General features: G+C 49.9%; 13 protein-coding genes across 13 annotated transcripts in view; 9 read left to right on the top strand and 4 right to left on the bottom strand.

Moving 5' to 3' along the window:
• Positions 1-234: 234 nt before the first annotated feature.
• On the top strand, positions 235-3,901 carry Pmar_PMAR002861 (ccaat-binding transcription factor subunit a, putative; the record flags this gene model as incomplete). Its single annotated transcript, XM_002768032.1, has 12 exons — positions 235-348; positions 420-470; positions 512-1,555; positions 1,727-1,810; positions 1,873-2,115; positions 2,547-2,690; positions 2,817-2,979; positions 3,035-3,116; positions 3,181-3,274; positions 3,361-3,458; positions 3,637-3,817; positions 3,854-3,901. 12 exons carry the CDS (start codon positions 235-237, stop codon positions 3,899-3,901), a joined length of 2,346 nt encoding a protein of 781 aa, XP_002768078.1.
• Positions 3,902-4,441: 540 nt separating this feature from the next.
• Pmar_PMAR002860 (hypothetical protein) lies at positions 4,442-5,098 on the top strand. Its single transcript, XM_002768031.1, has one exon. The coding sequence runs from the start codon at positions 4,465-4,467 to the stop codon at positions 5,086-5,088; it is 624 nt and encodes a 207-aa protein (XP_002768077.1). The 5' UTR covers positions 4,442-4,464; the 3' UTR covers positions 5,089-5,098.
• A 159-nt stretch (positions 5,099-5,257) lies between these two features.
• On the top strand, positions 5,258-7,738 carry Pmar_PMAR002859 (farnesyltransferase, putative; the record flags this gene model as incomplete). The annotated part of the gene is made up of 9 exons (XM_002768030.1): positions 5,258-5,383; positions 5,593-5,676; positions 5,749-5,835; positions 6,079-6,170; positions 6,244-6,352; positions 6,730-6,883; positions 7,096-7,196; positions 7,369-7,449; positions 7,594-7,738. Exons 1-9 carry the CDS (start codon positions 5,259-5,261, stop codon positions 7,736-7,738), a joined length of 978 nt encoding a protein of 325 aa, XP_002768076.1. The 5' UTR covers position 5,258.
• A 188-nt stretch (positions 7,739-7,926) lies between these two features.
• Positions 7,927-9,904, top strand: Pmar_PMAR002858 (Pantoate--beta-alanine ligase, putative). Its single transcript, XM_002768029.1, has 10 exons — positions 7,927-8,013; positions 8,062-8,172; positions 8,514-8,644; positions 8,799-8,916; positions 8,981-9,121; positions 9,170-9,235; positions 9,289-9,386; positions 9,427-9,543; positions 9,609-9,681; positions 9,730-9,904. Exons 1-10 carry the CDS (start codon positions 7,960-7,962, stop codon positions 9,814-9,816), a joined length of 996 nt encoding a protein of 331 aa, XP_002768075.1. The 5' UTR covers positions 7,927-7,959; the 3' UTR covers positions 9,817-9,904.
• A 1,826-nt stretch (positions 9,905-11,730) lies between these two features.
• Positions 11,731-12,913, bottom strand: Pmar_PMAR002857 (hypothetical protein; the record flags this gene model as incomplete). The annotated part of the gene is made up of 5 exons (XM_002768028.1): positions 11,731-11,847; positions 11,955-12,031; positions 12,076-12,202; positions 12,247-12,396; positions 12,443-12,913. The coding sequence occupies 5 exons, from the start codon at positions 12,911-12,913 to the stop codon at positions 11,731-11,733; spliced, it is 942 nt and encodes a 313-aa protein (XP_002768074.1).
• Positions 12,914-12,984: 71 nt separating this feature from the next.
• Pmar_PMAR002856 (hypothetical protein) lies at positions 12,985-13,920 on the bottom strand (the record flags this gene model as incomplete). Its single annotated transcript, XM_002768027.1, has 6 exons — positions 12,985-13,065; positions 13,119-13,250; positions 13,291-13,389; positions 13,440-13,520; positions 13,562-13,706; positions 13,748-13,920. The coding sequence occupies 6 exons, from the start codon at positions 13,918-13,920 to the stop codon at positions 12,985-12,987; spliced, it is 711 nt and encodes a 236-aa protein (XP_002768073.1).
• Positions 13,921-14,741: 821 nt separating this feature from the next.
• Positions 14,742-15,577, bottom strand: Pmar_PMAR002855 (hypothetical protein; the record flags this gene model as incomplete). Its single annotated transcript, XM_002768026.1, has 4 exons — positions 14,742-15,125; positions 15,173-15,328; positions 15,380-15,478; positions 15,542-15,577. 4 exons carry the CDS (start codon positions 15,575-15,577, stop codon positions 14,742-14,744), a joined length of 675 nt encoding a protein of 224 aa, XP_002768072.1.
• Positions 15,578-17,216: 1,639 nt separating this feature from the next.
• Pmar_PMAR002854 (conserved hypothetical protein) lies at positions 17,217-18,424 on the top strand. Its single transcript, XM_002768025.1, has 7 exons — positions 17,217-17,356; positions 17,401-17,483; positions 17,602-17,678; positions 17,740-17,823; positions 17,943-18,051; positions 18,097-18,180; positions 18,240-18,424. Exons 1-7 carry the CDS (start codon positions 17,235-17,237, stop codon positions 18,242-18,244), a joined length of 564 nt encoding a protein of 187 aa, XP_002768071.1. The 5' UTR covers positions 17,217-17,234; the 3' UTR covers positions 18,245-18,424.
• A 106-nt stretch (positions 18,425-18,530) lies between these two features.
• Pmar_PMAR002853 (Shwachman-Bodian-Diamond syndrome protein, putative) lies at positions 18,531-19,492 on the top strand (the record flags this gene model as incomplete). Its single annotated transcript, XM_002768024.1, has 5 exons — positions 18,531-18,616; positions 18,680-18,749; positions 18,795-18,929; positions 18,996-19,142; positions 19,376-19,492. The coding sequence occupies 5 exons, from the start codon at positions 18,531-18,533 to the stop codon at positions 19,490-19,492; spliced, it is 555 nt and encodes a 184-aa protein (XP_002768070.1).
• A 149-nt stretch (positions 19,493-19,641) lies between these two features.
• Positions 19,642-20,647, top strand: Pmar_PMAR002852 (hypothetical protein; the record flags this gene model as incomplete). Its single annotated transcript, XM_002768023.1, has 4 exons — positions 19,642-19,760; positions 19,892-20,018; positions 20,183-20,371; positions 20,561-20,647. The coding sequence occupies 4 exons, from the start codon at positions 19,642-19,644 to the stop codon at positions 20,645-20,647; spliced, it is 522 nt and encodes a 173-aa protein (XP_002768069.1).
• An 803-nt stretch (positions 20,648-21,450) lies between these two features.
• On the top strand, positions 21,451-23,184 carry Pmar_PMAR002851 (conserved hypothetical protein; the record flags this gene model as incomplete). The annotated part of the gene is made up of 9 exons (XM_002768022.1): positions 21,451-21,514; positions 21,777-21,902; positions 21,949-22,092; positions 22,141-22,280; positions 22,353-22,421; positions 22,477-22,589; positions 22,636-22,787; positions 22,953-23,059; positions 23,107-23,184. The coding sequence occupies 9 exons, from the start codon at positions 21,451-21,453 to the stop codon at positions 23,182-23,184; spliced, it is 993 nt and encodes a 330-aa protein (XP_002768068.1).
• Positions 23,185-24,003: 819 nt separating this feature from the next.
• On the top strand, positions 24,004-25,773 carry Pmar_PMAR002850 (transporter protein CG10, putative; the record flags this gene model as incomplete). Its single annotated transcript, XM_002768021.1, has 11 exons — positions 24,004-24,096; positions 24,152-24,234; positions 24,277-24,404; positions 24,446-24,561; positions 24,610-24,699; positions 24,746-24,840; positions 24,887-24,980; positions 25,029-25,150; positions 25,258-25,390; positions 25,536-25,601; positions 25,648-25,773. The coding sequence occupies exons 1-11, from the start codon at positions 24,028-24,030 to the stop codon at positions 25,771-25,773; spliced, it is 1,122 nt and encodes a 373-aa protein (XP_002768067.1). The 5' UTR covers positions 24,004-24,027.
• Positions 25,774-25,802: 29 nt separating this feature from the next.
• The window catches only part of Pmar_PMAR002849 (calcium-dependent protein kinase, putative), a gene marked incomplete at both ends in the record, with an annotated part of 1,915 nt that continues 1,607 nt past the window's right edge, over positions 25,803-26,110 (bottom strand). Inside the window, one exon of the mRNA XM_002768020.1 lies at positions 25,803-25,907. Coding sequence (XP_002768066.1) covers positions 25,803-25,907 — 105 coding nt within the window. The remainder of the gene's footprint in view (positions 25,908-26,110) is intronic.

Here is a 26,110-nt window from a genome sequence, read left to right as displayed (position 1 = left end):
GTTCGTGAAGTATCGGGCTAATGGGAGGGCGGTGAATCGCATCCCGTGTTGAGCATGGTAGGATTGTTATGCTCTTGAATCTAACCGTTTCTCTCTAGTGTGGAGATATCTTACGGTTTCAGATATTTGGGAGTATCTTGCACTCATCGCATTCGTCCAGCTCTACCCGTCATACTCTCAGCAATTATTTCACACAAGCTCTTTGTCATTAGGTTATCGGGTCTTGCTATCACTATGGTAGGTCATCCTCTTTCCTACGCGGTTCGGTCGGCGAGGTCCGTTCACGACATGGCGGGATTAGGCGATCTGAGTCCCCCTACACCGTCTTTCGAAGGTCTTGCTAGTCATGTGAGTGGGGTGCTCTCTGATGCGCTTAGCTCAGATCTTGATCTCATAAGTACTCTTTGCCTGACTTTTAGGAGGAGGTTTTTGGCGTGAATAGTCCTGAGCGTGTCGGGGAGTGTACCAGGGTAACGATTCGATTGGATATTGTGATAATGATGGTTTTCAGAGCAATAGTGATTCACCAGAGGAATTGGGTGTCGGGGATTGTGTAGAGATCGATGGTGTCGAGTACATTATAGAGAAGTCAGTTGGGTCGGGGTCTTTCGGAATGGTGTGGGAAGCACGGTGTGGGGATAGACGAGTTGCTATCAAGGCTACCGACAAGTCTGGAGCGAAAGAGGCTGAAGCCATGCAAGCGTGGAAGGGTTGTGCCGCCGGTGCTCGGCTGAGCGAGCTCATAGCGTTCGACCGGCATCGGAATTTGTTAGTCCTGAATCTCGTAGCGGATTCTGTTGCTCTTGACGATTGGCTGCGGAGGGTCGACCTCGGTCAGCAAGTTGATACCGTAGAAGATGTAATCAGTGTTTGCACCCGACTGTTAGCGCAGATGGCCGGAGCTCTGGAAGTCACATCGAAGTACATTATTCATAGGGATGTATGCTCTCATAATATATTGGTTAATGTGAAGACTGGTGACTTTACATTGATCGACTTTGGTCTTTGTTCGCAGCGAAGAACGTTTAGTGCCCGCCAGGGTTTAGCGGGGGATTGCCGCTACTGGCCGGTGTGCGAGTGGCTGCTCTTTCTACGCGGGCATCGGTACGTGGAGAACTGCCCGGAGATGTTGCGCGATTACTTGCGTAGACTAGACCATCATGCATTGGCGCTTACTGTTATTGAAGTCCTCTCGAAGTTGTACCGGCGACTTGGGCGAAGTTCAGTGTCAGAGTCCTGTACTGGCAAGGGAGTATCCTGGCAGTCAGGGGACTTTTCGACTGCCCTACTTAGCTCCACAGATGGTTCCCATGATAACAGCAGTCTGCCGAGTGCGAGGTCTCCCAAGGAGGAGGAGCCATCGGAGGTTGTAGGGTTGGACTCTCCACCTCGCTCAGAGGTCGGGAGGAGTGGGGCAAATTGTGCGATAGAGGGAGTGGTTGCGGCTTTCGAGAAGTATTGGGAAGAAGTGATGCCGTTTTGGAGAGATTTATTGGAAACGTTCAAGGAGGAAGGCAACTGGGGAGTTTTGCAACGAAGACTTGACGCTCAACGGGTAGTAAAGTTCCTGCGAGGTTCTTTCCGTTCCGGTCATTGCCAAAGAGTCTTTGCGATGGTGATGGGCCGAATACTCAAGTATAGATTCTACTCGTCATATGCATCGTCGGCCGGCGAGGAATTTGCATATGCTGGGGAATAGTGAAGTGATGCTTAGTTGTGATGTCAGGCTCCCATTCGAGTTCACGAGGCCTTATGTCTGTTGAAGCGGAGCATACTGGAGAGCATTGGGATCTGCGACACTTTGCCCGAGGTACTTCGCTGGGCATTTATCTGTACATTCGCGTGTATTACGTCAGCGTCCGCTCACTTCAGGTTCAGTCTTTGTTCAAGGCGCTATTGGGTCTTTTGCTCTGCGTTTCTTCTCCTCCGATCCCACAGATGTCCTTTCGTGAGGTCATTCAAACTCTCGAAGGGAAATCGGCTCTACCTCCGACGATGGTTCAAGCGAGCGTCGCTCCTTTGGGAATTCCCTTGCCTCTGCTGACCCACGTTCCAAGCCATATGCGACTTTGGACAGTGGACAACCCAGTGTCTCTGGCGCGCAACTTGACCCCGGTTAAGATGCTCGGACGACGTCATCGTGATCATCATCATCATCATCATCATCATCGTCATTATCATTTTCCCGTTGGGATCCTCCATGCGGCGACCCCTGTGGTCGAGCGGAGGTGTTATGTGGGAACGGCAGTTCCGGAACGGTTGACTTTCAATGGATCTTCGTAGCTATCATTAGAGTTAGAGGTCACGGTTGACTTGAATGAATTTTGCATGTCTCGGTGCGCGTATACGTTACACTATGACTACTTGTTATTTGAGATGGGTTGTGGAACGGCATGATTTCCACACTTCCTTGTCGATTGCCGCGTTGATTGGCTCGACGCCATCTTCAGGATAATCGTTCTGATGCCGTTGGGAGATGGTCTCACTTGACTCGCAGCATCTATTGGTACCGTTGAGACTCCATGGTGGATTTGTTATGGATACAGCCTCTTTGGAACATGCCTAGCTCCGTACTGCGAGCAGCATCCATGCGCTACGACGTGGCAAAGGCGCTGAGAAAAGGGAAGAGGCGGCGCAAGCCTGATGAGGACACCGAAAAAGTCGCCACATCTAACTCTAATGGATCACGGGTAGCTAGAGATCGAGCGCAGCGTTATGGTTTGATCATGGCGTCGCTGAGCTGAAGCACGTGATTGTTGGCTTCTGTGTCCCTTCTGTGTCGCTCCGGTCCTACAGAGATAATTCCACTTCATCAGAGACATGCCGCTGGCCATGTGCAGGACTCGAGAGTATCCGAGACCGATCGAATTACTGCTGGTGTGGTGAACAGCAGCCACATCTCATCGTCCTCATGTGACGCAAACCAGTCTGAACAGCAATCAGGAGAGCAAGGCTCCACTTCAGCTTTACCGGTCCAGGGTAGTGATAAACGGTGGGCATGGGAGAACATGTGAAGAGGTGCTTTTTCGTATAGGAAACTTGCTGCGAGAGAAACTATTTTTGGAAGAGGTGAAGGGCGAGCTTCCTAAGGACATGTCGTATGCAGTGGAACAAGGGTAGAAGAAAATAGATGATTTGCGCGCATGATTCGGATCGTGGCGGACTTGGTGAATCTTGCAGGTACCTTCCGTGGACGAACATTGTGACAGTAGTGCAGAACGCCTTACCGGACAAGCCAGGCTGCATCGGCAAGTGTTTCAAGCTCACATTACAGGTGGGACTAGGCCGACAGGAAGTTGAGCGAGAAAGCGCGATTGGTCGGGTACCTTCAGTTGGTTTGTTCTTGTTGTCGGATGTCAGGACTGTATAAGCGAGTTCCTGATGTTTGTTACTCATCTAGCGGCACAGCGATGCACACGAGAAGGCAGGAGAGTGATGCTAGCGGAGGACATCTTGTGGTGAGCATCTAAGTGGAGCACTGTCTCGTCGTGCGTAGGGTATGTAGCAATCCTTACAAAGTGACGAGGATAGCTGCCCATGACCTTTTTACTTGAGTTCCTCGTAGTACGATTCCTGGTGACCGGACTGCTTTCTTGTCGTTGGGTCGTTTTGGAGGAGCTTATGTTATGTCTTTAGGGCGCTGGATCAGGCTGGCCTGTGTCAGTATGGTTCGGTACTTCGTGTGTTCTTGGGTAAACTTCGTGGTCACTTGTCGAAGTCGAGGAGGGATGTGGTGGTCAAGAATGGCTGTTTGAAGTCCCCGGCCGACTTCCCGCCAGTTGAGGAAGAGAAGGGCAGCTCATTGATGTTCCCCGTGGTAATATGATGATCGAATAACATATCGACGTGGTAGATCCAGTTGGTCTCTTGGACTCTGCTGGTCTATTGCGAGATCAATTGACCAACCGATAGCGCTCCGAAGGGGGTTCGTTTAATTGAATATTCACCGCTGAGCTGATGAAATATGCGGGGCGCTCTGACGAGGTCAGCTATCAAGAGCGAAGAAGGAGCACTACAAGCGCTTGTGTATTCACTTGTTGAGACGACTTTTCCGAAACTCGAGGGCTGATTTGGGGATTTCTGCTATGCTGTTTTCAGATGCCAATGTCCCCTACGGAGATGGTGGTTTCGAAGAGCATATTGGCCGGGGACCTAGCTTCGGATGTGAATGATCATCGTGACCAGGAAGATGCGCAATCCACAGTGGCCGTTGAGGCGATCGTTGTGCGAGAGGACTGGGGAGATGAAGAGAGTGCTAGTGATATTTCATTCATCGACATTATCGAGGGGGAGGTTATATAACTGTTTGATAGCATCTTGCATGTAATATTATCACTGATACCTCGATGAGTTGTTTTGTTGAGGATGGGCCGGATTCGTTTTTCTCTCTTATCCATCAAAATGTGGCTAAGTTGCTGGCGATGAAAAATTCCAGAAGATTAGTAGAAACTCAACCTGTTCATCATGTCCGCTCAGCCTCTCCCTGTCGCGAGAGTGGTTCCTATCGGTCCTTCATGCGACCCCTCACCCGTTCTTGAGTCGCTGGGGCTGTCGGAGAGGCAAGCTACTCTCGAATTGGACACCAAATACTATACCTGCAGCATTCACGTCGAGTGCAGCAGCGAAATTGATGGCAAGCCTGCTGAAGCTGTTATTCTAGTGGTAGAGCGGCCCGGCTCCGTCTGTCTTCCAGAAGGTCGCTTTGACGAGTCCGCTGTTAAACTGATGGTCATGATGGGATCGATCACGACGAGAGTTGAAGAGTGGTGCTGGGATAGAGGTTTTGAAGTCGTTGATTTCGACGAGGAGCCAGAGCGGGTTCTCGAGGCTTTGAAGATGCATGACTGGTCTAACGCGGTGTTGAAAATTGAACAGGGAGGCGACGGAGCGAAGCAGAATGATTCGGCTGAGAAGAAGGCTGACGAAGTGAGCATAGAAGAGTTGGACGGGTTGATGAGCCAAATCAAGGCAGCTCATGATTCGGCACTGCAGGCTGGCTCTGACGCAGAAAGGAGGCAGCGGGCTGAGCAGCTCACGATGCGGTTAATGCAACTCATGGGGTCGGACAGTGAGGATGACGATCCCTGATAGTTTCGGACTGCGGCCGAGTTGAGTTTTGCAGCGCGAATCGCGTCGATCTATCGTAGGTCGATCGTGAGGTTCCCTGATGTGATTTGTACATATTTCCTATATTTTTTCTACATATCTGTGGACCACCGACTCTGTCAACGGTTGTTTGGTAGCGTTTTTTCTTTATAATGCAACACGGCCGGCGTAAGTTGTCACACGATGAGATCTCTTCGGAGCAGAAGTCGTTGGACAGGGAGAAAGCAGCTAAGGCGTTGAAGCTCATGCATGATGTATTGGAAGCTAGGAAAACCTGGTGAGCCTCCGAGGAAAAGGAGGAGCGCAGTGAACCTTCGTGATATAAGTGTATAATTTCGAGGAATCAGTACTGTAGAGGGCAGGTCACTTGTAATTTCACATGGGAGGCTATTCGGCTCGCGTGTGAGAGTGCGGAGCACCTGGGAGTATCAACGATAGTCGTCGAACCCCAGTGTTCGGTTCACTCGAGTTTTGTTTTCTTGTCAGTGAGGAGATGACTCCAGAAGTGAATGGGCTGACTATGAAGGCCTTGCAGATCAACCCGGAGGTTGCCACGATTTGGAATTTCCGGTAGTATCTTCAGCCTCAATACAGTGAATTTACTCTCGCAAATTCGCGGGGAGCTATCGATGGTGTCGTCAGGCGCGATTTGCTCTCTCGACTCCCCACATCCTTGCGAGTGCCTGCTTTGGAGAAGGAGTTGGAGTTACTCAACATGGCCACCAAACTGTAGGTGGCTCTTGTCCACTGTATCACGACTACTACGTTTACGATACTGTGCTTAGTTTCTTCTCGACGTTAGGACGCTTTCTAACTATAGAGTATTATCACGTCCAGTTGTGAACTTATGATATACCGTTGACGATCCGAATGAACGCTCCTAGAAATTAAGATTTGCTTTCACGCATTCTGGCTCTGTGCGTCATCACTGGGCGGTTCACATGATTGACGTTTGACACTACTTCGATTTAGTATCACCAAATCCTACTGTGTATGGCATCAGAGGAGATGGGTCGTAGATGAACTCCTTGATCTCCTGTCGACCAACAGTCCGGTGGATGAAGGTGAGTCCATTTGTCTGAAGTGGCCATGGAGTGGTATGGTCAAGAATTATCCCGACAATATTGTCGCCCTCAGGCAGCAGTGAGCAGCAGACTCCAGAGAGGTTGATAGCGAGCGAGCTGAGTGTCATTGATAAACTATTGTCATACGATGGCCGCAACTTCCATGTGTGGAACTACCGAGCGTAAGTCGATGCTCGATGGATCCTAAATAGTTCTAAGTAATCGTAACACGGTCCACACTATCACTCGCTGTCATCCAGACTATCATTCCCGATTGGACCTATCCCGCATCCGGTCTCGGAGTGCTATTTCTGACTTCCTCTACCAAAACACAAAATTCACCGTTCCCATTCGATCTGATCGTTGCTCGACATGCTGGAGGTTTCACTCCGTATTGTTTAGACCTGCTTGTGGTATCGATATATAGTCTTTGACTTATCACAAGTCTATGCGGTATCGCTCCGTCATTTGTGAGTTTTCCTTGCAGTTTGGGTGGGTGGACCGCAGAGCTGTTTCCGTCCAATAGTGACCTCTTTGGCGTCCTTCATGTGCTCGTTAGGTTCTTGCTCTCGCATCCAGCTTATAAAGGAGATAAGACCAAGCTCGATCGAGAGACGAGTCAGCGGCTCATCGATCAGAATTTCAGCAACTATTCTGCCTGGCATCTTCGCAGCACTTTGAAGGACTTGGATGTTCATGAGGAGCTCGATTTGGTAAAGCGTAGGGGAGGTATATGCGGTAGAGGTGTCCTTCCTGACACTCATTGTTTTTGAGGATGCTCTCGTTGGAGTACTCGAACTAGGAAGTACTAGAGAAGCCTATGCAGTCTTAATACTAGGAATTATGAAGATTGGTCATTAGTCATGCGGGGAGTTGTGCATTTCTAGTTGATAAGCATCGACTCAATGGGAGTTGTATTTGATAGGTCCGTCAAGCGTACTATACCGAGCCGAATGACCAATCTGTCTGGCAGTATCACAACTGGCTCACAATAGCCGCTATGGGAGAACACAAACCTGGCGACGAGTAGGCAGTGTCGATACGCACGGAACTGACCTGAATCGGTTGAATCGAGAAGGCGTTGTCGGTCGATAGCAGTTTGAGACCATATGTTCGTCAGGGAGCGCCTATTTGTATGAGTAGTTGAGTCACTGCATACTGGGCCTTCCAGAGTGTTTAAAGGAGAACCCCTCCACAGGTATACTTCCGAGCAGGTTGGTATTCTGAGGGATGAGTTGACTTCTGTGGAGGAGTTGCTGCAAGTTGAAGCTGATGCTAAGTAGGATTAGAGCGGCTGATACTGAATCGATCGGGCTACTTTACATTACGTTGCGAGGGTGTTGATATCGCAGTTTACAGATGTTTTCATATCCTCACTACTGTCAGTTAAGGATCACATTGGAACACTTTATTGTGGCCTTAGATATGCGCTGTTAACAAAGGCGAAGATTCTTCGAGCCTTGGATGAGGAGAGCTCGAAAGATGAGATTAGAGACATTTTCCTCAAGTTGGAGGAAGTCGATCCCGTCCGAAAAGGATTTTATAGGGATTGGCTGCTGGCCAAGTGATTGACTCAGAAGCTTCCTCTATATCGGACCGTCAGCTTGCGTTAAGCACTATTCGTTTTCACCAGTACTGCTGTCCCGGGGTCAAGATTTCCGCTGAGCTGTTTCGAAGGGACAGCGCTACACAATGGAGTCTGCTAGAGTGATCGACTTATGTATACCTTCTTAGTGGAGTCCAAATTGCATATCGATCGCTGGAGTTTCTTTACTGTTTTAATACCACAATGCTGTCGTTGGTCCCAAAGCCTCGGAGTGATATATCAGAACTGGCCGCTAAGGTGAGTGAACTTGGGCTGTCTTTCGTATGCAATTTAATCATATCACAGATATCAGCTCGTATCGCGGCGAAGGCGGGTCCCCCGGTCGTGGTTCGCAGTGTTGGCGATTTCGTCGCTCTCCACAACACTGACGTTTTCAGAGGGCTCAGCGTCGGTTTCGTAAGTGGGTCTTGTGAGGGGGACTATCCGCTAGTAGAGACAGCAGTAGAACAGAAGAAGGTTTGATCAGCCCAATGGCTGTACCGTAGCTCTCGATTGTCGCTGGGTCTCGAGTATTGTGATAGCACTACGCAAATTGTATAGCCCTCAGCGTATGCGGTATCTATATTGCCAACGGTGTGCTGTAATCGATAGGGCTGTGATTTGTTCGTCTATTGGTCTTCCAAAGGGCGCAAGCTCGGATCATTCCTCTCATACTGGAACATCGACCTGCGCCTTGTCAGCAGCTCGTGCGTATCATCGAATTGGGCACTACTGTCGTTACGATGGTCGTCTCTCAGGTGCCTACGATGGGTTCTCTCCACTCGGGCCATATGAAGCTCATTGCTACTGCGAGGCCCAATCATGATGTTCTTGTGGTATCGATATTCGTCAACCCAGCGCAGTTCTCCCCTGAGGAGGACTATGAACAGTAAGTATCCATAAATCACTAGGAGTGTGACACAGTGGAAATCGTCTTTGATGAGGCTAGTGACTTGTCCATGGGGTTTCACATGTAGGAATCGAGTGGACGTAGCATGCTATCTCTCGACGAACCGTTGCTTTCCCACTACATTCGTTATCAGGTATCCCAGGGATCTCGAGGGCGACCTCAAGAAGCTCGAAACCGAATCAGCTGGTGTCGATGTTGTCTTTGCGCCGGAGCCTGCTGATATGTATCCGAAGAATCCACGAGCGATAGTGGTAGTATTGGGAATGCTCGGTTGTTTCAATGCTGTTGAGGTCTCTGAATTGTTCCGTTTTCCAGCCCAGCGTAACGGTCGAGCCTAATTTCGTGAATGGCCTTTCGGAAGCAGCATGCAGGCCGACGTTCTTCCGCGGAGTGGCCACTGTTGTTATGAAGTTGTTCAACATAATCAGACCCGAACGAGCATATTTCGGACAGAAGGTGTTGCGAGGCGCTCTTGAGGAGTAGAGCGACGTCGATCTCCTGCAGGACGCTATGCAAGTCAGTGTTATCATTTCTATGGTCAAGGACTTGAATGTTCCAGTTGAACTCGAGGTGGTACAGAAGCAGGGGTCTCGAGCATCACAAGCTTCGCTCCGTCGTCTCAGGTGGTTCCGACAGCTCGGGAGGCGGACGGCCTAGCCTCCAGCAGCCGCAATGTGTATCTCACCCCGGCAATGCGAGAGAAAGCCACCATCTTATACAAGTAGACGCTCGCGGCTGTGAGGAAGGTCATCCGTGATTAGGTCACTGTGTGCTGCTTACGACATGGTGAAGTCGGCGAGCAAGCCTGTGAAGGCATCCGAGGTCGAAGATGTGGTCAAAAGGACTCTCCTCGCTGAGCCCATGGTCCTAGGGATTGAGTAATGCCAGATCGCCGAGAGCTCAGAGTGGTCGCTCTCGCCATTTCCTGACGATCGTGGCTTAGGTATATTAGCGTGGCTTCTGTCGAGACTGCGCAGGAAGTGGAGACCATCCAGTTCGGACCTGAGGCAGAGCCCGTACTACTACCAGAGCGGTGCGGTGAGGGGTCATGGTCATCGGCTCAGGTGCTGGTCGCAATTGCTGTGAAGTACGGCGGTGCCAATCTACGCTTGATCGATAACATGTGGATGGACAACCAGAAGCACGCATAGATGCGCTGTTTCCGCATTATAATGCAGTATTCCTAACTTTACCAAGGAAGCAGAAATGCTTGGCGAACAACTCCTACAATGTTCTCGGATGAGACTCTCGGTTGCGTTAGTGAGAGTAGAAGGGAGGGAGCAGTCACGATGGTAGGGCAAACCTCTTCATGCAGTTGGAAGATACTTGGGCTGTATTTATCTCGGATGTTATGGCCGCTGCTTCTCACAGGCGGCGGACTCGTCGGTCTCAACTATCATGCGGCCAAGGAGCTCGAAGACAGCAAGGGCTCTAGCAGGTACGAGTGCTTTATACGAAATAAGATAAGCTTTATGGCGAGATTTCATTGTGAATTCGATGCTATTGGGATCTTCATTTCTACGTATTACATTTAGCTGGTGATTTCAAACTAGCGCGCACATGCATTACATCCCGACAGTGTGCTTTCTGGAGGCCGCCGTTTGGGAGATGAGGCATGAGCGCATTGTCTGACTTCAGTTCGTCCCGGACCGCTACTTTCATCCCCACGTTCGCGCTTGGGCTCATCACTGGTCTTTGGATGGGAGTCACGTTTGGACCCTGGTTCTCACGGGTGAGGAGCTGTGCTCTCATAGGATAAACTGAGTCGTCTCTGACTGCATGCCTTGCTCAGACTTGGTCGACTGTAGACTCTTGGTTACGTTGGTTGCGATTTGCCCCGTCCCTCCCACCCTCGAGATCCAACGAGCCGCCGCCCCCTCGCAGCGACTACCCCTATGGACACCCTTACTCATCACAACCCGTCCCACCATCGTATGGGCAGCAGGGCCCACCATCTTATGGCCATCCCTACGCTGGGGACCCCCACTATCAACAGCAGATGAGCGGTGGACAAGCGCCGCGTTATGCGTGACTTCTCCACAATTACACGGTGACTGCACTGCCAGCATAGTGATGTAGGATATATATGCATTCAGTATCATTTGATAAAACCTCTGTCCGGCGAAACTCCGCTTGCGTTCCAACCAGTAGTGTTGATAGAAAAACACCTCTCCAATATATATGCATTCAGTATCATTTGATAAAACCTCTGTCCGGCGAAGCTCCGCTTGCGTCCCAACCAGTAGTGTTAATAGAAAAACACCCCTCCACTATCACACAACGCAGGAAGCCGCTTGAGAACAAGAATGGAAATCATGGCATTCAGTACTTTCTACGTGAAGCCCCATTACACTCGTTGTTCTGTGGGAGGCTGGACACTCTAGTAGGCCGAGAATCAACAGGTTGCCCCGTCCTACGACCGTGATTATTGACCTGCCACCAACTCGCTAGGTGGGAGCGCCGAGAAATGAACCCACCGGCTTCCGCTTGGGATCGCATTTTTTCTTTGGAGCAGAGGCCCGTACCAATGGCAGAGAATCATTATTGATCTAATGCCGCGCACTTCCTCGTGGGCCGGCGGCTGATCTCACCCGTTTGATAAAGGCTGCGTACTGAGCCTGTTGTCGACTGATGACACCTTTGCCTTGAGCCTCTGAGTAGTTGATGCCGAAGTGGCATAGAATCAAGTCGTTGGGCGGAGGTTGACGCCAATGCTTGATGAGAAGAGGCGACAGGTCTTCTTCCGACAGGTAGCACGCCGAGTCGGCAGCATCGTCCTGAAGGGGACGCTTCCGTACGACTTTTCATAGTATATAAACCTCGGGTTTTCGGTCGATGGGAAGCTTCCTGGAACGCGCAAGTGGTTGCCTGAGACACTCAAGCAGGTCGCGAAGCTGGCAGACCAGATGGTCGCTGTGGGGGTCTCCTGAGCGCGAGGTCTCGTCGGGATTGACCGGGATGGGAAGCTACGGGATAAGGCATCTAGTTGATCCTCTATCACTTGTTCGATACCCAGGGCATCTAACTCGCGTCTCATGTCAACTGAGAGAGCAAGCTGATCCTGGTCACGAAGCCATCTTACGGGAGGTCTCCGATGGTGCGCCGACTAGAAGGTAGCCGATGAGCTCATACGTCGACTCACAGATGATATTGTCATCAGAGGCTATCAGAGACACCAAGATCTGCACTCGCGCTCACTGAAGCGTTGTTGAGCTTAGTATACCCCTAGGAAGCCATGGTCGCTGCTGAGCCTTCTGATGCCCTCTTGGCGGGTGCAGAGACACACCACCAGTGCTAAGCCCCATCGAACGCCGAATCGAGACATCGTGCCCTGCTCGATACGAGTCATCATCTCCTCCACCAAATCTGAGGCGAATGCTCCAAGTGGAGGGCCGCCGGCGGATAGTTACTCTCTCGCAGCATAATCGTCTGGGCATGGTAGCGCATGGAAAGCCTTTGCAGTGCAGCCAGGGAGTGCATGAATGCTGGGGAATCATAGGGGGCCTGTAGCATGTTGTGGACCAGCTGTATGAGAACCTGTATGGCAGTGGCCACCCAGGACAGCTCTGCTCTAGACCCACGCCGGATTCAGCGGCCATGAACCAGCGCCCTATGGCCTCGCAGGAGATGATGGCTATAACACACGCTGTGAGATCAGACACTATCACGTCTGGACAGCGAAGGAGGTCCAAGAGGAGGGGGTCGCCAGTCGCTGCCAGGTCTCCAAAGGCCTGCCAAAAGGGCAGTCTAAGGCTGTCAGCAGCGGAGGCCCACTACCCCCAAGCCAATGAGGCCAAAAATGCATGAACGCCGCTTGCGGATGGGCTCGTATGGCGAAGCAATGTGGCGAACCATCGAACGGAGCTGGAGGAAAAAGATGACAACGGTGAGCGGAGCGATTCTTACAGCGGGTATCATGGCTTCAGTAGAGTCCCGCATACTGTGGAGGTAATGAGAAAGCTGTTGAATGTCTATAGGGGGGCATTGGACTGGTGGGACTGCCGAGGCGAGAGCAGCAGCGGCGTGCCCTTCTTCGAGACTCTGAGTAGACCAGTTCGCTCCAGATTTAATGGCTTTCGATATTGCCACAGTCAAGACGTACTTGGCGATGGCCGAGGTCCCTTCGCCTCGACTGGCCAGCACTGGATGGCGTGCCTGCAGGGAGCCGCCATATGCGAGGTCAGGTAGTTCGAACATACGAGGGACTGGGAGTCTGTCGATGGGCAACCCTTCGAGGCCCTCCAACATTTCATGTTCGAAGGCTGGGTCTCTTGAGTGGTCTGCTGAGGGAGCCGTACCTAGACCAGCTGCTGGTGTAGCTAGAATGGACCTCTCGTACCAAGCAACATCGCTTTTGATCCCGTCCTCATGCGCTCGAGTTGCTGATGGGCCTCCATGACCTACACATCAAGCATGTCTCGTAACACTCTGGGCTCCTCATCCGAGTGGCCACCTTCCTCGGGTCGTGGAAGTACTCAGAGCTCGGGTCACTCTGTAAGGCTCTGAGACCAATTTCTGCCAATCGGTAGAGGTCAGCTGCCATCTCAGGGTCCGCGGCCGAGCCATGCAGGGATGCCGAATCACCCTGGGAGGAGGTTCTGATGGGTTCGTCCATGGTAGGCTACCATGGCATAGCCGTAGATCTCCGCTTTCGTCGCGGCATTGTTAGGGGAGAAGCCGTGATCCACCTGTTGCACCTTCGCAATCGAGTAGACCAAAGGCACCTGAACTACTGCGGACTGTAGACATCTCACTCAGGCCTGTACGGTCGCACCCGTCTCCTCCCTGGCGGTATGTCAGCGATGGTTCTCTGAAGCTCCGCACGTACGTTGGCCCTCCATTGCTCAGTGAAGATCTAAGACGACTCTACGTGGCCTGCATTCCTTCTCGGACTACTTGCTGGGTCAGCTCGTGCGTGTGCGGCGCGTCGATATAAGGCAGCACATAGTAGGGCATGAGTTCGTTCAAGCTGTCGCTGGAGAGTCGCCTTTGCTTCCCGAGGAAGGCCGTATAGGCACTCCAGTCATGGTCCGCCTGGGACCTGATGAGTCCATCGCCTGGTGTGGTCCGGTCGAGAGGTACCGGTTGATTCTGGATATAGGGCGGCGACCCTTGGTGGCATCCAAGCATGCCTTCGAGAAGAAGTACACTCGGAGCCGGAACTCCAACAGGGACTTCTTCGCTCGAATCTGTAGCGAAGATGCTGAGGGACTTCCCAGAGCGTACCGACTGTTTGCGGTATAGACGATTGCCATAATAGGAAGAACGTTGATTGGTCGCCTTTGTCGAAGGCAGCAAGAAGCCCTCGTCCGCCGGGCTCATACGGTAGCTCAGTCGATCCCCCGTTCCTTCCTGTTCCAAGCTCATAGGAATACAAGAAAATCTCCGTGCGGATACCTGATAGTGTCCCACTCTCCCGCACTCTCAAGGCCTTGCTTTCTCGAGTGAAGATATCGAGTGTCTCTATCAAGCCATGATGTGCCAAGTATCTAGCTTAGCAGGGCTCGTCTGTGACGACATTAAGACAACCTCTACTCCTTCACAGCCTCGATAACGATGAGCTCAGTCATCTGGTTGCCGAAATCGAGAGTGGCTGAGGCCGATAGGATCCATCGCCGCCGCCGGCTTACGCATGTAGACCCACTCCAACCGTCCAGCTCCATGTTCGCGCCCTCGCGCTCAGCTCCATCAATTCGCTCGTCACAATTGACCGCTCTGCTCATGCATTGCGGGTCTTCGGCATTCTCCGTCTCTGACCGTGCTGAGGGTTGGTCGACCACTTTTCTTTTTCCTCTGCAGCGTTCCTTACCAGGCTCAGTTGTTGGTTCCGATGCAGGACCTTTGCCAGGACCACTGACTGTCAAGCTATTGCCAAGCGAGTTCTCCGTTGCATCATCACGCGCTAGTGATGTTCTCGGGGCGGCCTCGATAGCACTGCCATTCACCGCGCTGTCAGCGGTGCTCATGGTATTGCCGTTACTTCCGAGCAATTGCAGGTTATCATCCGAAAATTGACAACACTGAATTCGGCAATGGTAGAAGCTTCAGTAAAAACTCAGTCCCAATGGAGCAGCTACTAATGATCGAGTTGAGGAATATACTGTTGAGCGATAGCGCCGCACAGGAAGGACTCCTCCTCGGCGAATTCGTACTCTCCCTGCGCTGACTCCCAATAGGGAGCGCCGTCATCGTCAACCCCGGCTCCATATTGATAGCCACCAAAACTGCCTTCAGTGGTTGGTAGACAAGTAGAATCGTAGAAGCTAGATGGAGTCTGGGCATTATAGCCGTAAGTAGCAGCAGCTTTATCGGGCCCTGCAGGCCAGGTCGTCGAGGTGACGCTGTACTTACCGACCTTGTAGAGGCCCCCCGGGGTCCACCACATAACATCGTCAGAGAGCACGATGCGGTTGTTGGGTGTTATTCTCTCCATCGTTTGGGCGCCGACGTCCCTGCAAACCTGTGATGAACCGGTGTCTGCAGTTGCCCAAGGGCGTCCTATCCCACTGTATGAGGTCGTCGTCTGGTCTCGAGTCTCTCCTTCTCGTTGAGCTCAAGCTTAGCCCGAAGGAGTTCGCTGCGCAACGCCTTCTCTTCCTCAGTGGGGAGATCATCGCACTGAGTGCCGACAGCCACTTGATGACGCCTGGTGTGGACCTGATCCTACTGTATGAGCGCACAGTGCCGAAGGCCAATTCCCGACGAGATGCTTACGCTGCTCGTAGGCTTGCTATCTCGGAAACCCAGGGAGTTGACAGTCTTCCGCAGCTCATCGCATTGGTCCGTCAAGTTACGGATGTCCCCTCGTTGTGCCTTGGAGATTACACATATACCCCGACACAGACGAGGACCTCTTCAAGTGACCTCACATCTTACTAGGATTTCGTCGACCAGCCACTGGTTGGTTCGCATGAGAATATCAAGCTTGCTGTGTAGTTCTTCGAGTCGCGCCGGGTCTATGATGGGAGATGGAGCAGCATACCACGGCGGAGGTGGTCTCCGATGTTCGGCACTGGAGACTATGCTCGGGGCTGGCTCTGACTCCGGGTCGTTCTGGTCAAGCGGTAGTTGTCCTTGGTAATACATCATTACTAAGCATACACTTACGGATCGGAGACAATTGACCGCGAGAAAACCAAGAAGGTTATGATAGAAGTCTGCGGTTTCATGAACGGCTGACGATATTCCAGAGGTGATCCAACTGCGGCCACAAGGCGAACAGTTTCTGCTACGGACCATCGGGCAGCATTTCCTCCCCCATCATCACGACAACTAACACGATTATGGTTGGACAGAAAATACCGTTTAGAGAGTCGATGATAATGGCGAGTTATTGGGAGCTAAACCGTAGTAATCACGATGCCGACGTGTTGTGAATGCCCTTCCCAGTCCGCGAGGAAGTTCTCCTCGCTACCTTTCTTCATTACTGAACGCGATGTGAAATCGCTATTGTGCTCCTCATCTGTTCGCCCACCAACAGCTTCATTCAGTTCCTACTGCCTATTTCGACGTCCAAATTCGTGGGTTCACGAATTGGGGGGGAGTGACTTCATACTGGAGCTTCGACCCAGTGCTTGAAATCACACGTGTTGGATGGAGGCACTGACGTCTTGTCGGCAGCTGCTTTCACCGGCTTTTTCTGTCTTATGTTTCCGAAATAGAAGAATTCTCCCCCTGAATGCGACAACTGCAAGCGGCCTACAACAGTCGAGTTTACTCCCAATCAGTTTGCAGCCAGAAGACCACGACCCCCAAAACTAATGCTGATGTAGGTGCCGCTCCGCGACTCATTCCATCGCCAGGCGATCGAGTAGAGGTCCGAGCCGATCATCGCCTCCCCTATCGCCTCTCTCGCTAATCAGTATTCTGTTATGGTCGGAGCCCTTTCCGGATGCCGATCGAGTCGCCAACGTGACTTCATTACTGCTGCACGTTTTTGAGGCCTACCTCGCCTTATCAGTAATACGAATCGCATCGGACCCACCTGTTACGTAATCCCACGATATGTCCTAGTACAGTTCATTTCGCGGAAGCACGCGATAGGAAGCGATCAAAATCCCGGAGCTCCATTTGTGAATTGTTAGACGGAGAAGTCACCTCTGGTTGCTTCTGTGGAGACTTCAATGATTCCTCTAACTACCCCATAGGATACTCCCTACCCCCAGTAGTGGCAGTGGGAGTACGTCGGCTGGCGGAATTTGCCAATGCACTACTGTTCGTAGCTGCCCCCCTTCCTAATGTTGGTTTGACGTAAGGATATTGTGAAACTTAGTGCTCTGGTCCAACATTGGGGGGACGACCCGCTGAGTCACAAGTTTTGGTACTGTCGAGGGAGGACCTAATGGGGCGAGCAGCAAGAAGACAGTAAGATTGAGTTGTCGCGGAACGAATACACCACAGATGGATGCTGGGACGGAGTCGCGCTTTTGTTGTGAGCTCGTTGTTGGACAGAACTTGATAACTTGGATCGACTTGAATTTCCTCAGCGCGGCTCCCTGCTTATTTTCATACACACTGGCTAGCCTGTCCTTGTCCTGACTTCCATTAGAATAGTTTTACCGAGAAGGCAATGGCAGCATCAACAGCATCGATGGCCAGTGGAGGGCCAATGTCCCCCGGGCAAAACTTTTTGGGCTGTAGCATTTCGGTGAAGACCACCAACGGGGATACGTTCCGAGGCGAACTTTTCTGGTACTGCCATGAAGTAACGGCAATTTGAAATGATGTTTATGTAGCTACGACATATCTGATTCCAATTCGATCGTTCTGCGAGAGCTCGTTGGTAAAGATAAGTGTACATACCATTGGATAAAGACGAGTAGTAGATCGGGGATATGGGAAGCGGACCTATTTTGAATCATCTTCGAGTGAACCTAAGATACCTTTCTCTGCAATCGATATTGAAGAAGAAGTTGATGTGGTCTATTGCTTCGCAGATACTATTCGTGACATCAAAGCACTGAAGCCGCCAACTGCTACTGACTCTCCGCTCCCCCACATAGACCTCAAGGCGGTAGTAGTGGGGCTCGGGAGCTTCTGTTGGTGCGGTATGATCATTTATATATCATTCTTAGCTTCAAGCGCAGATGACCGATGCTGAGCATAACTTTCAGGATACTCGGGAACGTTATGGGGTCGGTGTAACACAACTTGCGCAGGTAGTAGTGGTTATAGTTGTAGTAGTAATACTAGTAGGAGTAGTAGTAGTAGTAGCAATGATGATAAGTCTGCATTGTGGACATCACATCTCTATAGTCGAGCCTATTGTGTCTCGTAGACTGTGTTCGACCTTATGTCGAAGACAATGCCGTGTCGATGGGATGGCCAAGATATACTATGTTATACTGTCCGTATCAAGAGCCCTTACCAAGCTGCCAACTGCACAGGTAGTTTGCCTTGTCCATAGCATCACACATGGAGATCATTCTCAGGGCCGAATAGCAGTGAGCTTGATCGAGTAAAGAAGGTTCTTGAGCTGGAGCGGTTCAAAATGGAGAAGGAGGAGAAAAAGCACAGTAATGTGGGAGGCCGCTGATGAGCCGTACCACTCCTTGAGTAAATAGTAACATTTCAGGCTGACTTCATGACTGGGAGTTCAAATAATGAATTTGTGGTTACGATGATGGTGATGGTGAAATGCGCTCATACTCCTCGGTGGTGGTGGCCGCTGTGGCTAAATGTATCTATCAGCTTATTCAGTACCAACCGATGGTGCTGCAGTGCGCCATCTATCGTCTATCCGCGAAGTTATTTCCACCCAATCACTGCTTACCGAGTTTAAATGGTATTTATATAGTATAGGGTGTGGGAATCGAACCCGATATCAAGTGCATGATAGGGTGTTGGTTTTCCCTGTTACGCTAGAATGATTAATCAGCCAGTGGGTCAGAAGAGACTCACGAATATCGCCATCGTGTCGATGAAGAAGAAATGCAAGAAGAGGGAGTATAAGTAGTACACTTGTGAAGTTCCTTCCGTCCGTGTTGACATCTCGGAATGCCCTGTATGGTCTAGGTTCGAGATAGCATGCTATCCTAATAAGGTGGTGAACTCGCGACAGGGCATAGAAACTGATCTAGATGAGGTTAGCACTGGGAATAATTTTGTGGCGCGTGACTTTTCGTTGCAGGTATTACAGTCTGAAGCTGTATATACTAATGTTTCTCGAGGGGATCGGGCACTGGCTAAAGACTTGAAGGCGTGTTTTGGTACTACGGATCAGAAGGAAATCTGTAAAGAGATCCTCATGCATGGCACGCTACAGGTAAAGAAAAAGTGCAGAGTGCTCGGATCGAACCTGGGTGGTATTAAACTACAGTCGTACTGTCAGATCACTGGCACCGAGAGAGAATTCTTCCACGAGTCTCGCACTAACGAGGTAATTACACAGCTAGCCGAGATGTGTATCGACTCGAGGACGGGATTCCCCTTGACCAAGGATCAGATATCCTCAGCCCTTCAAGACATCAACTACCAGGTAGTAGCTGCTTCGCGTGATAAATTATCACTGATAGTTAACTCGATTACGATTTTAAGCTCGAGTGTTAACTCGGTTCACTGAAAAAAAATTACAGAATATTATCACTGATAATATTCTGTATTTTTTTTGTTCATCTCTGATGGTTCGGTATGTGGCGTTGCTTGCCTGACGAAGGAAATTGTGGGGCTTTATGGGAAAATGCTCAGGTCAGGATGGGTTTGTTGTCTAAGGTACGAGTGGGGGCTCAGACGATGACAGCGTTGAACAAGAGTAAGAAGGAGGTTAATGAGGCTAAGCTGCAAGCTAGGGAGGCAATGAAGGCCTTAGAGGAGAAGATGCCAGAGTAGCAGCACTTGCGCACTCGGAAGAATTTGTGCATGCGTGCAGAAAGTGTATCTTTGAACTTGGATTTATCCCGATTTTCAGTCGGATAGTGCGAGCTTCGATGCGCATACGTGTAGTGCATCCAGGCGAGGACGAGACGTTTGATAATTTCATGGCGAAAGTGAAGGAAGCCCTCAACTCGGAAGGGGAAGCATCTCCGGTTTTCGGGAAGGTTGACTCGATGCACAATGACGGGGATCGACATATCCTGCAGATCACGTGTCATCCAAGGTAGCTAGGCTCTAATACGAACTCTCCTTACTGTGATCTCAAGTTGGAGGTGGATCGCCTTGTTACGATATCAGTTATGGTTATTATGAATTTGAGTGGTAAACTTAATTGGAATGTTTGATTTGTTTCAGCTTGTATCGGCCGATCGACCAGCTGTGCAAGGAGGAGTACCCTAAGGGTAGCAAGAGCGTTGTGAGTATACAGATAGTGTCTAGTAGAGTTACGGGGCCGGAGGCAGCGCTACGTCCGCTACGAAAGGTAGTCTCTATCTTGGTCGCGGCATGGCTATTGGTGGTGGCCTTTAACCGCCCCCAAAAAAATTATGGAAAACTCTATGATATTTCCTGGAAGATTTTTTCGTTGTACTTGAGACCGTATTGTCTTCGCCACGATTAGAAAGTTGCATCGCTCCGTCATTTCAGGGCGTTGCTTCTTCTAATCCGGATACGTCATCATCACCAGAGTCATCAGTTGAGTCGTGCAATCCGGCTCCTATGGTTGCCCGGAAGGGCCCACAGTGTCGAACTTGTGATGTGCAGCAGTTCGACTCAACTAAAGAGTTCAGGGATCATGTCAAGTCTGATTGGCACCTTATAAATGTGAAGCGAGAGGTAGGTGGAGTTACTGCAGTTTGCTATTGAAATGCGGTTGGAAAGTGCAATCACTTTGGTGACCCTGCGAGCGGCATTCACACGCGTTATATAAGGGATCTTCTTTCGTATGTTCGCTGAAGCAGATCGATGATTGTTATTATACGGTTGCAACAGGTGACCCTGCTCTGGTGTAGTTCTCTTTTTCAGTTGAAGCATCTACCTCCACTGGGCCACCTGGAGTTCGAGATGCTGCCCCCTGAGGTCCGAGCGAACTTCAGAGCTGTTGATAGTTGAATGCTGCCGTCATTGTCTTCGCTTGTGCATTCCTAACTAAGTTCATCGGGTATCTCTGCCTTGAGTTGGGATATTTTGGCGCATCATATAGTGAGGTCCCAGGTTCGATCCCTGGTGACGTCGTTTTTCCGAATTCTGCAGAGACTTCGCGGATATCGTGGATCTGAACTATCATTGAGAGAGAGTTTGTTGTTATAGGTTTGTTGTTGAGCACCGATAGAACCTCCTACGTCCGTCCTCCTACCTCATCATGCATCGTCAGCATCTGGTGGTGGAGGGGGAATATGGAAGTGGTGACCTCCTACTACCCTCTACGGGTGTCTATACCGCGGCAGCTGCAGCAGCAGTCATACCAGCAGCTGGGTAGTATGGGAGGCGTCTTCTGATGCGTTTGAGAGTACTCGGTGTTGGAGTATATGTTCGGTTTTCCTCAGCTGGGCTCAAGAGTTTGCTGACTAATTATAGGAGTTTATATATGCAATAGGAAAACAAGAAATTCTTGAAATTTCCTCAGCATTTTCATATTGTGAACCACACATGTAGTTGACCATGTGCATATTTTCCCGCTGTGGGGTTTGTTTCCTCGTAGCACGCGGTGAAGTCGTTGTTGATGCCAGTCTCTGTGGTTGGAAATGTCTATAGGGCAGCTGAAATCACTGGTGTTGGGATGTGTAGTTGTGAGCCTCCTCTTTCTATTCAGTGGGTTATACGTGAATACGCCTCACGTACCCATTGGAGGTCTAAGAGGCTGCAGCAGCTTACTTGCTGGTGGCGGTCATGCCTTCCACACTGCTACTTCTAGTATGGCGACATATTTGGGCCAGTGTTTGACGCTAGGACAGTTGCATACTTTGGCTGGGGCTACAGGTAGTAATGGGTAATATGAATGTGTGATGTGCATGCTCGCGCGTTATTTGACAATAGGATAGTTGCATAAAGTGAAGATCAGCGTGTCGTTGTGGATTATATTGCCATCGTTGTTGTGTTTCGTTGTCATCGAGATGTAGATCAGTCGTAGGTTGCAAATTTTGCAATACGAAAAAGTGAGAAATGGCAGAAAAAAAATCCGAATTGTTCGAAGGGGATGTACAGTGCAATGGTGATGGTCCGACATTGGTGTTGTTTTCAGCCTCGTTCGTGGCGGTGATATCGTCTTATCCATTGGACTTGATGAAGAATAGAGTAGCTTCTGCATCCCTTTACAAGTCCCCTTTGGACTGTATGAGGATCACATGGAAAAATGAGGGTTTTAAAGGTAGGGACCTTTGAACCTTGAGACGTTTCTTTGTGAATTCTATCAGGCTTTTATAAAGGAGTATCGTCGCCTATGATTGGGGACGTGGCGATTGGGATGACAGCCTTTGGAGTGTATGGGTATATGAGTACTCGCCTTAAGCAGAGTTCTAACAATTCGTTCAGTCCGACCAAAACGGCCGCTATTTCTGGTGTGCTACTGTGGTCAATTGTCGACAAAATGTTGCTGTTGTTTTCAGGCGGGACTGCGGGCCTGGCAGCTGCTGTGATTGGATGCCCTTTCGAAGTGGTTAAGCTTCAACTCCAGATGCAGTACGTGCGAGGCCTCAGCGCTTCTATCAACGTTGCTTCGTCGGAGTATACGTCAGTAGTGAATCACGTAAGTAAACCGTGCGTATATACAATGAAACGGTTGATCGATTTGGAAATTTTTTGAATTGTCTCCATTCAGGCCGTTGCAGTCCGTCGGGCTGAGCATCTCGGTAGTGTGTATAGAGGCCTTGTTGATTGCGTCAAGCAAGTAGTAAAAGGATGCCTTACGTTATTTTCGGGCGAGCGCTTTTTCAATTACGTAGGTGGTTGGGTCTCGCGCCTATAATATGGGTTTAACTGCTATGTGCATGCGTAATGTAGTGGGATGGAGCATCTCATACCCTACGTTTGAGTATCTGCGGAACTGCTTTGCAGAGTAGGGGTATCTTAGGTTGTCTCGTGGATGATTCGGAATTGGTCAGGCACATGTTTGGCGATTTTAGTGAACAGTCTGTAGCGAAATTGCCTACATGGTCGCTGATGCTCTCGGGCGGAATCAGTGGATCGATATTTTGGACGGCTGTGTTCCCTATGGACGTTATCAAGGCGAATATGCAGGGCCAGAAAATTAATGGTAACATTTGCACGCATGCGCATACCAAAGGGGAATTGGTAGTTTTGGCTGTATAAGATTGTGAATGGGCGTTTATATAAGAGGTGGTATCGGAAAAAATCACGCATAGATTGAACGGTTTTACTCAAACTATATCAAATTTGATAAGATCATTCTATCTCTCAGAACGGACCTGGGCATGCCTCCGTAGCTGCGTTGGTGACCTTTATAAAGCTGGCGGCTTCGGACGCTTTTACAAAGGCCTAAGTGCAGCGATCCTACGAGCATTCCCGGTAGGTGGTGGTCTCTGGAATATCGTTTATTACGGTATGTTTTTCAGCACAACGCTGTAGCCTATTCTGTCTATGCTTTGGTCGTAACAGCATTGACTGTGCCGCAGCATGCAGCAGTTGAATAGAGCTTCTCTCATTCCTCTGGCACGTCTGAAGATAGCGATGTGGTTAGGAATTGAAAGAAGAGCGGTAGCGTAAATACTTGATTTTTTATATACTACACAGACTAACGTTTCCCTCGCTGCTTCGTTGCTTCTATTCTTGCTGCTATTATTCGTTCCGCGATTGGTATGGTTCTGGACTATTAAGTTGCTGATGATTCGGATCATTTTTGCCCTCAGTGGCGTGGTAAATTTTGTGGCGCGCGGTAGTTTGGAGGTGATGCCATGATGATGTAGTTTCCGTTTGGAGAGCGATCATTGAGCTGACTCGTTCCGACAAACGGTGTGTTTCCGATAATAGTCTTGAAAGATGTAAGATTTGGTTAGTGTGATTGGATGGGGCGTTGAGGAAATGCAAGTTTTGGTAAGATTGCAAGTGGATCATGATGTTGCTACTGTGATGATGGTTACTACGTAAGATGGAAACTCTCCCGGTGCTGAATCTCCTGTGTATCCTGACGATGGTAGATTCATTACCGTCGAGTAAATCCAATTTTCCCAAAATTTCGTGAGTTTGCTGCTGTCACCATCATCGTGTCACCATGTTTCCTTTTATGTTGCCTATCAGTCACGATACTATTATTGCGCTTTTCTATGGTCCTATTCCCTAGCGGTCACGTTACCACAGAAGGGAATTTTGTCGTCATCTGCTGAACTGTTGTCGTCTGTAGTTCTATGCTGAAATATTTCGTGATACCATAATCTCCCGAAATCGCGAGGACGACCAACTGATAGCTATCATTGACTTGAGTTGTAATCTGGTGTCAGCTCTCCTGGTTCCACAGTGCGGTGTTTTCTCTTCGCTGGATGGGCTCATTTCGCCGCGTCTTCGAGAGGAGTACATTGATAGTTGGGCGAGCTCTGCGGCTGCTTAGAGTGAGTTGGGAATTGACAAATTTATGGTATTGAAATACGCGGAAATTCCGTTCAGGTTGCGTTCTTGTCAATCGCCTTATTGTCCTGTGGAGCACTACAGCGAGTCGCCTTCAAGCGAATAGCTTATCCTCTGGGACGGTAGGCGTCGCTGTTATTGTGGTCGTAAAGTTGAATGTTCAGGTATCCAGTTTTGCTACTATGTGTGATATCGGCTGCGTTTATTCCCCTTTTTGGTTTCCCCTACCTCTATGTGAAGTGTGCCGCGGGTGGTACTGACGACCGTCGCATTCTGCCCTACTCTATAATAGGTATACTATACTAGGGAATAGCTGGTGACCGCTGTGTGTAGGTGCCCTTAATGCAGTTAATGGCGTTTTGACTATATTTGGTAACGCGTATGTTCCTGGTTACCTACAGACTATACTGCAGCAGACTATTATCCCTTTCACGATGATATTATCTGTGGTAACACTTTATTGGTTTGCTTCTGTTGAGTGGCTGTGTTGATGTCAGCTTATATGCGGTACTCGCTACGGTGCTCAGCATATACTTGGAGTTGTTATTATCATCGTTGGTGTTGCTATACAGTTGGGCCCACTAGTGGTAGGAGGAGGCGATTCTCCTGTGCGTATCGATGCTCTCATCTCAGTCGAGTAGCGAAGACAGTCCGACATCAACCACTACTAGCTTGTTTTGGTCTGTAGTTTATCTTATAGCGCCTTTACCAGTTGCCGTGGCAGCAGTGTAGGTCGTGGGTAATTTTGTGGCGCAGTGACGGTGGCTCTATCAGTTACCAAGAGTCGGAGTTTTCCAAGCGCAAGGTGAACCTGATATCACTAATGTATTGGAGTAACCTCATCCAAGCTATAATACTGTTCATGCTGGTCACAAGAAATCAGTCCACTCTGATTCCACACTGGTCCCCTATGCAGGTACCGTACGACCTGGTCGCCTCGGATAACTCGGAGGTGTTACAGTGGCCGGCAGCGTATCGGTGTATTATGGCCTCTGATGAGAGGGTCAATCCCGAATGCGCTAATGGGCAGGCTGGGATGTAAGGAGCCGCAACTCGTAGATTTACTCTCGAAGCCAGCCTGGACCATGCGTGAAGAATTATCGATTTTCTTGATTCTATCGGTGGCATTGTTGTATCTGTTTCAGCTACCTAGGGTCGTGTATTCTGTGGATGCTCATTTCCCAATTGATCCAAGCGGAGTTGGTCCGACATGCAGGAGCCAGCCTCTGTGCTGTAGTCATGACGCTGGGCTTGCCTACCACCGCCCTCGCTTTTTCCGTGAGTACTTTGGTGAAGTTGGATGGTCGTTCAGTTTGACTGTGATGATATGACTCGAGCTGTTGTTCTTCGAAGCGTACTTTGATTTCTGTGATGATCGAGACCTGTTATCCTTGGGTCGGTGATAGCAGTATTTGTGCATCAGATGCCTGAGCTTATGGGAGATCATATCGAGCCTATTGATCGCTCAACCATGTTGGCCCTCTCGGTGGTGAGTACTATGCCTCTCAATCGGTTGCTTTACTCGTTCATTGTAGATTCTGTTGGGCGTAAGCTTATACCGTTCGGCTAATATGAGCGATAATGCTCCTGTTAGCCCGAAGAGTGCCGCAGCCTTGGTGCAGTCCACAGACTCGAGCGGTATGTATTTCCATAGGCGCTAAGGTTCACAGCGAAATTACGTTGTTGTGAATTAGGTGAGAATCGTCATACTCCTCGGCGAAGGTCCAGTGTCCAGCCTCGGCTCTATAGTACTGGTATCGGCATCATTCAGAGCGAATACACGCATGACGAAAGGCTAGAGTATATTAAGTTGTTTCGATATGGTTGGTCGTATTGTAGTTCTTCAGATGCCCGCTATTATTAGAGCACACTCGCTCGGCTGGATTGTCTCCACGTCGTGGCCAACAAGCGAGATGATGGGGGGTGTATTCATGAATGTTATCATTCGGAACGATTTCTTTCAGTTCGGCATTTTTATCTTACCCCAATCTGTTGGGA

The sequence above is a fragment of the Perkinsus marinus genome, assembly GCF_000006405.1.
Source record: "Perkinsus marinus ATCC 50983 genomic scaffold scf_1104296969090, whole genome shotgun sequence".
NCBI classification, from domain to species: Eukaryota; Perkinsozoa; order Perkinsida; family Perkinsidae; genus Perkinsus; species Perkinsus marinus.
Note: the sequence above shows the minus strand (reverse complement) of the source record. Positions and strands in the feature narration are given on the sequence as shown.